Source organism: Mastomys coucha, unplaced genomic scaffold, assembly GCF_008632895.1.
Source record: "Mastomys coucha isolate ucsf_1 unplaced genomic scaffold, UCSF_Mcou_1 pScaffold3, whole genome shotgun sequence".
Lineage (NCBI taxonomy): Eukaryota > Metazoa > Chordata > Mammalia > Rodentia > Muridae > Mastomys > Mastomys coucha.
This window is the reverse complement of record NW_022196909.1, coordinates 40,432,928-40,440,474: the sequence shown is the minus strand read 5'-3', so window position 1 is coordinate 40,440,474 and position 7,547 is coordinate 40,432,928. Positions and strand designations below refer to the sequence as shown.

General features: G+C 46.9%; 1 protein-coding gene across 1 annotated transcript in view; it reads left to right on the top strand.

The window, feature by feature from the left end:
- The first annotated feature begins 6,983 nt into the window (after positions 1–6,983).
- LOC116075113 (glutathione S-transferase theta-1) overlaps positions 6,984–7,547 on the top strand; it is a 17,221-nt gene continuing 16,657 nt past the window's right edge. The window contains exon 1 of the mRNA XM_031348124.1: positions 6,984–7,213. Within this exon, the coding sequence (XP_031203984.1) occupies positions 7,102–7,213 (112 nt within the window). The 5' untranslated portion in view covers positions 6,984–7,101. The remainder of the gene's footprint in view (positions 7,214–7,547) is intronic.

The window sequence follows — 7,547 nt, the reverse complement described above, 5'->3', positions numbered from 1 at the left end:
ACCTCTGAGTAATGGCTTTAAACCTGGTTTGTTTTTAATTTTTGTTCTGCTACTGTTGATATAAAAAACACCCCATAGATCTTATCTTTACACAAACAAGAAAAAGTTTACTCTGGACCCATTCTGAGTAAACATGGTCCAGAAATACAGATCTAGGTTACCCCAAATTCCATGTTCCAACATGAAAGCAGTTTCATAGTTTCACATAATAAAGTCACAAAAATCAAGCAAGTTTAAAATATATTGGTGGGTACATCAGAGAGAAGGTTCTAAGGAGGTGGGGGAAGCTTTTCTATGGGTCGGGTACGCTGTCTGATGACAATCTTAGCTTTTTTGTTGGTGGAAGCTAGTGGTCTGCTAGGTTAATAGATTTCAAAAAGCTTTTTAAATCTATTAGATGCTAGTTCAGACGCAGAGGTTGGCAAGGAATGGCTGTTCTAAAAGTTAAAGCCAGCGCAAGAAAGGGAACTAACTACCTAGGGACAGCAACCTTCTGACCTCTCCATGGTACTGAAATTCTAATCTGTCAGTCAGTCTCTCCGAACATGGCTTCGCTTTGTTCGCTCTGTTTATCTGTTTCTTCTGGTTTTTATTTTTAAAGACTTATTTATTTGCTTATTTATTTTATGTGTATGAACACACACTGTAGCTGTACAGATAGTTGTGAGCCTTCATCTGGTTCTTGGGAATTGACTTTTAGGACCTCTGCTCGATCTGGTCTGCCCCGCTTGCTCAGTCCCTGCTCGCTCTGGCCCAAAGATGTATTTGTTATTATAAATAAATACACTGTAGCTGCCTTCAGACAAACCAGAAGAGGGCATCAGATTTCATTATAAGTGGTTGTGGGCCACCATGTGGTTGATGGGATTTGAACTCAGGACCTTGGGAAGAGCAGTCGGTGCTATTACCCACTCGCTGAGCCATCTCACCAGCCCCTTATTCTGGTTCTTATAAAGAGGTGTTCTATATGCAACAACGTGTGTGTGTGTGTGTGTGTGTGTGTGTGTGCGTGTGCGCTCATGTGGGCATGCTCAAGTGCTCACTGCCTGCTCTGGGCTAGTGCTCCTCACAGATGTTTCTCTAATGAGGCTCCTGTCCCAACAGAGTCCCTTGAAGGTTTCTGTAGTACACTGAGCCCATCCTGCTATGGTATTAGCGAGGCTTCCCTTAGGTGTCATCTGCCTTTTCTCCTGTTGGTCAACAGAGCAGCACAACAACATTCCTTTCCCCAAGGGAGAACAGATGAAACTCAATGTCTGCTCCAGGTCCCAGGCCTCAGCTCCTTTGTTGTGAGCCTCTCCACAGAGCCTAGTGGAGTATGGCCCCCAGTAGCAAGGCCTGGTACTAATTGGGTTTTTTTGTTTTTGTTTTTTGTTTTTTGGGTTATTTTGCAAGACAGGGTTTCTCTGTATAGCCCCTGGCTGTCCTGGAACTCACTCTGTAGACCAGGGTGGCCTTGAACTCAGAAATCTGTCTGCCTTTGCCTCCCAAGTGCTGGGATTAAAGGCATGTGCCACTACCGCCCGGCAAATACAGGCTAGGTACTAATTTTGCTAGATGAATTTCTCAGTTCTTTTAGACATTGGCCTTTTAACTCCTGACAAGAAGTCTCTCTCTCTCTCTCTCTCTCTCTCTCTCTCTCTCTCTCTCTCTCTCTCTCTGTATTGGATTCCAGATCTCAACTTTTCAGGTTCTCACAAGTGTGGAACTTAATCTGAACCTCAGATGTTCCATACATAAAGAAAGAAATATGGCATGCAAAGAACTCCAGAACTCCATCTTGCTTTGCCACCATGAGATTGTTATTCTAGCCAAGGATTCAGTCTTGTTAGGAAGGTGGCTTGACTCCCTGTCTTTCTTTCTCTCTCTCTCTCTCTCTCTTTCTCTCTCTCTCTCTCTTCCTATGACATATTTCTATTTATCTGCCTGAAGTGTGTGCCATGTGTATACAGGTCCAGTACCTCTAATGCCCTCTTCCTGCCCCGGTGGGCACCTGTATACACATGGCACACACTTCAGACAGATAAATAGAAATATGTCACAGGAGTCTGCCCAGGGGAGTCTCCCTAGCCTCCCTGGACAAAAGAATAGGTGACTCTCCAGGGATAAAAGGCTTTTGGAGGATGAACCACAGTCTTAGGGACCCAGTTGGCTTCAGAGAGTAGGGAACAATTATTTTCCCTTTAACCCCTCTGAGCACCAACAGGACTGCATAGAGTTACTGAACGTTTAGAAAGTTAGTTATACCAGTGGGTACTTTCAGCTCTTGTGTAATATTTAGATAAAGCTTAGGCAAAAACCAAACACTTAAATTAACCTCGATGAGACTAATTTTTTGGTTTGTTTTCTTAAGCCTGTATTTGTAACTATTACCAATAGTAATCAGAAACTTATGGGAATGCCATTGATCTTAGAGGGTTGACACCAATGTACTGAACTTTGAACTTTTGACCTTAGCCTTTTTTTTTTTGGTTTGTTTTGGTTTGTTGTGTAACCCCAGCTGTTACAGAACTCACTCTGTAGACCAGGTTGGCCTTGAACTCAGAGATCTACCTGCCTCTACCTCCTGAGTGCTGAGATCAAAGGTGTGCGCCACCGCTGCCTGGCTCCAGATGAATCTGATTTGTTCAATTGTGGTTTGGGCCTGCCAAAAACAGAAAGCATTTTCCCCTTTCAAGTGTTAAAATTGAGAGTGTTCAAGCGGCAGAAAAATCCAGTACTCACATTCGGTTAGCCTGTATCTGTAAGTAGAGGAAAGGCAGTCTGTAAATGTAACTACCTTCTCTCTTACAAAGAGATGATATGATGCCTTGGTCGACATTTCCCTTTTTGAGGTCACTTTTCACCCTGTAGTCTAACTTTAGGCCATCAAGCATCTCTTCCTTTAAGGTCTGGGTCTTAATACAGGCCTGGGCACCTTGTCTTTATCCTCCCCTGGGAGGGACAACAGGAGAGAGACTGGTCCGTTGGATATTAGAGGTTCCTTTCCTGAGGTTGACCGGAGAGTTTCCCGCATCTTGTCTTCCTTCATTAGTGGTGATAAAGAAAAGAGAAAACTGTCAGCCGGGCGATGGTGGCGCATGCCTTTAATCCCAGCACTTGGGAGGCAGAGGCAGGTGGATTTCTGAGTTCGAGGCCAGCCTGGTCTACAGAGTGAGTTCCAGGACAGCCAGGGCTACACAGAGAAACCCTGTCTCAAAAACCAAAGAGAGAGAGAGAGAGAGAGAGAGAGAGAGAGAGAGAGAGAACTGTCACATCTTGTGACCATTGTCAAACAGATCTGCATTTTGCCTGGTTGAGCTCACCCTCCCTGTGCAGGACCCAACTGTCCGTTAAAACGCTGGAAAGCGGCCAATTTTTAATGATTATGTAAGTCTGGGAGGACCTCAGCAACCTTGTTGGTCCAATCTATCCCGCTTTCTAAAGGACGCAGAATAGAGTGCCAACAAAATCTTGGAGCATCTCGCTCGCCAGTGAACACGTTTTGGGAGAGTTTTGGTGGAAGCCACCCCATTTTTCTCTTCACTGGTCACCCCCTTACCCAGTGGGGTTTCTCCAGTCTAGGTAAGGTAGAGCTTGCATAGTCTGTGGGGAGCAGAGGAAGTCCCGAGTCATGAGTGGGTATAAATTTGTAAGGCAAGCCATCCCTGTCAAAGACCAAAGCCTATTAGACTCAGAAAATCTACCTCTCTGTCCCCTGACTTCTTCCCATCCATAACCTCGATGGTCAGTTACTGGAAGATGGGGCGAGAAGGTCCAAGAGAGGTCAAGTAGCCCAGAAAAGGCAACGAAATCCTCCGGGGTCATGTCTTCCAGCTGTGAAGCCAAATCTAGTTCAGGGAGTAGAAAGAGCAAGGGAGTCTAGGAGCATAGGAGTGGGTAAAAAGTAAATTAGCCTCAAGGGTGATTGTTCTAGCTCAGATATTCCCTGAAAGCTGTTCAGCTCTTATAGGATCAGTGGTTTCTTCCATTCATCTTCCCAAGGGGCTTGGGGAAACCTAACATTCATCCATGCCAGCCCTCGTTGCCGGCACGCCTCTTTCAAATTTAACTCAAGAGAGAAGCCGGTAGATCTGAGATTCCTCTTGGGTTTGGTCCCACAAATGGGTTCATTTTCTCTGCCAGTTAAATAATTAAGAGCTAGGAAAAAAGTTTTGCTAGAATCGTCTTCTTGGGAGTCTTTGGCCATGAGGACCGAGAGAGCCCAACCTGTAAACTGTACGATGGACGAACTTCCGGGAGTCCGTACCCCCCGAGACAACTCTGCTGTTTCCGGGGGTAGGGTATATAAGGGATCTTAGGGGTATGGGTAGAGAGGGCTAAGTGGTCAGAACACAGCACCTAATTATCATATGCGTGGGAAGCAGAGTGGGACGCGTGTGCTGAGTCACAGAGCCCTCGCACAGAGCTCTGCCCAGGGTCAGCCTCCACACAAGGTCAGGTATCTGCGCTCGGACATTCTCCAACCAAGGCCATAGAGAGAAATGGAAGCCCCACTGAGAAACGGAGTCCTTCATTTTGCAGCAAGTTTGGAGAGCTACCTGGACATGGCTGAACTTAATAACAGGATTCTCAAACAGGAATCGTAACACACTTCCTGCAGAGACATATGATATCAAGAAAAATCGGGCCGGGCCGTGGGGGCACACGACTTTAATCCCAGCACTTAGGAAGCAGAGGCAGGCGGATTTCTGAGTTCGAGGCCAGCCTGTTCTACAGAGTGAGTTCCAGGACAGCCAGGGTTACACAGAGAAACCCTGTCTCGAAAACAAACAAACAAACAAAAAAAAAAAAAAGAAAAAAAAGAAAAAGAAAAAAAAACCGGGGCTCCGTCTTGGGGTCCTCAGTTTTATTCTTAAGCTCAGGGACAAAGAACAAACGGACAATTTTTTTAAAAAGATTTATTTACTTTATATGAGTACCCTGTCCCTGTCTTCAGACACACCAGAAGAGGGCATCAGATCCCATCCCAGATGGTTGTGAGCCACCATGCGGTTGCAAGAAATTGAACTCAGGACCTCAGGAAGCACAGTCAGTGCTCTTAGCTGCTGAGCCATCTCTCCAGCCTCCAGCCAGTACTCTTAACCTCTGACCCATTACTTTGCTCTGAGGCCCACGTGATTAGCGGTTAAAAGAAACCCTGAGGGCAGGCGTGTTCTAAGTCTCACAGCTGCCTGGTAGGAAGGAGGAGAAAGAACAACAAATACCCAGGTGCTTGGGATGAGGACGCATGGAGGCCAGTCGCTTGACAGGTTTGGGAGGGGAACTTTAGAAAAGGAGCCAAGAGGAGCCCAGAGTACTAGTTAGGGAGTTAACAAGCATGCAAAACAAATCATTATTACTAATTTCCATACTCTTTGCAAAATAATATTTTTTTTAGTATTTAATTTTTTTTTTTTTTTTTTTTTGCCAGGCAGTGGTGGCGCACGCCTTTAATCCCAGCACTTGGGAGGCAGAGGCAGGTGGATTTCTAAGTTCGAGGCCAGCCTGGTCTACAGAGTGAGTTCCAGGACAGCCAGGGCTATACAGAGAACTTCTGTCTCGAAAAAAAAATTTTTTTTTTTTTTTAATTTCTGTGCATGTGGTGTATATGCGTGTTTGCCCATGTGCGTGCTAGCATCTGCAAGAGGCCAGAAGACATTGGATCCCTTGAAGCTAGAGTTTTAGGGGATGGCCAGCAACTCTGGTCCTCTGCAATAGCAATAAACACTTTAAACAGCTGAGCCATCCCTCCGGTCCAGGAGAGATCTTCCTTGTGCTATAGAAAAGGTCATTGCTCCTGCTGACAGGTTCAGTTGCACTTGTTTTTAAGATAGTGGGTAACATTGATACCATTCACCCACGTGGGTGGTAGGCGCTGAGGGGTCTTTTAGTGACAAAGTGCCGACCCATGGGCTTCTGCCTCAGCAGATGAGCCCAGGGCGCTGGGCTTTCCGAGGACTCTAGCCTCCCAATCTGAGAAACTGAGAAGACACAAACTCCGTATGATGATTTGCATATTGGTGATAACTCTAAATTCATTGGCTGGGAACAGTATGAAGAGGCGGAGCTTTGTGGGAAGGAATTACATCAGAGGACTCTGCTTTCATGAAAGGGAACCTATATGTTTCTTCCACAATGCGTGTGTACAACAAGGTAAATTTCCCACCTTACAAAGAGCTAACCTTCAGTAGCTATGGAATCTGCCGGAACCTTGGCCTGGGACTAAGTACATTCCTGTTCAAAAATTACATCTGGGCTGGTGAGATGGCTCAGCTCTTCCGAAGGTCTTGAGTTCGGATCCCAGCAACCACATGGTGGCTCACAACCATCCGTGATGAGATCTGACGCCCTCTTCTGGTGCATCTGAAGATAGCTACAGTGTATTACACTGGAGCGAGTGGGGCCAGAGCGAGCAGGGTGGAGTGAGCAGAGGTCCCGAGTTCAATTCCCAGCAGCCACATGATGATGGCTCATGGCCATCTGGACAGCTACAGTGTACTCATACATATAAAATAAATAAATAAATCTTTAACAAAATTACATCTGAGGTACTTCTCTACCACAGTCCAAAAGGATCTAAAATGTCTGAGGAATGGCGAAGCTAGTGTTCCCAGGTACGGGAAGGCCAACCTTGTCAAATGACAGAGCTGAGATTGGAGCGACACCAGGGGCCCACAGCATGCTGAGCACAGCACCTTTGCTGCTTGCAGGTGCTGGTCCATAGCTTTGGCTTGTAGGCCCAGGAGGAGGAATACCTTAGTTTTCCCATTTGGGAAGTGGGGACGATTGGGAATTCTAACACACTAGATAGGGCAGGCATACCTTTGAAGACATTTTGCGTTCAAGTAAACCAGCCACAAGAGGCACCAGGCCTCCTTACGTCTCCTCTGCCCACCCAGGGGAGGTCAGCCGTTTTCTGGCTCATCCCCGTACTAGATTCCAGTTGCGGGAGCTCTTGGAACACAACTCCCCCCTTTCGAAAGAAGGGCCAGGCTGCTGTATCCGCCCAGTGGGGGCGTGGCCATACTTGGCTTGGTAGGGAGCTCTGCTAGCCAGCCTGGTTTTTTATTTTTTTTGAGAGTCTGGCCAGTTACACGAGTGGTTCCCTTCGCTTCTGCCATGGTCCTGGAGCTGTACCTGGATCTGCTGTCGCAGCCCTGTCGCGCCATTTATATCTTCGCCAAGAAGAACAATATCCCGTTCCAGATGCATACGGTGGAGCTGCGCAAGGGTGGGCAGGGCCACGGCTTTGGGGAGCAGAGAAATAGGGGAGGCAAGGCGAACTTAGGGGATCTCTCTCTGTACTCTCCCCTTCTCAGGCTTTTTTCTGGTTTAGAAACCACAATAGAAAGACACCAGGGAGAAGAAGCATGGCTCAGGACTCTCGCCAACCCTGCTGTCCCGTGGAATAGACTCCAGCCAGGACCTGATGAAACCGAATAGCGAGCAGACCTAGCAACAGATATGGGCGCGCAGTTTGGGCCTAGCTACAGGGACCTCCAGAAGAGCAGTGGTTTCGGGGGAATAGCTAGGAGAACAAATGTGGAGATCCGGGCAGTCACTCG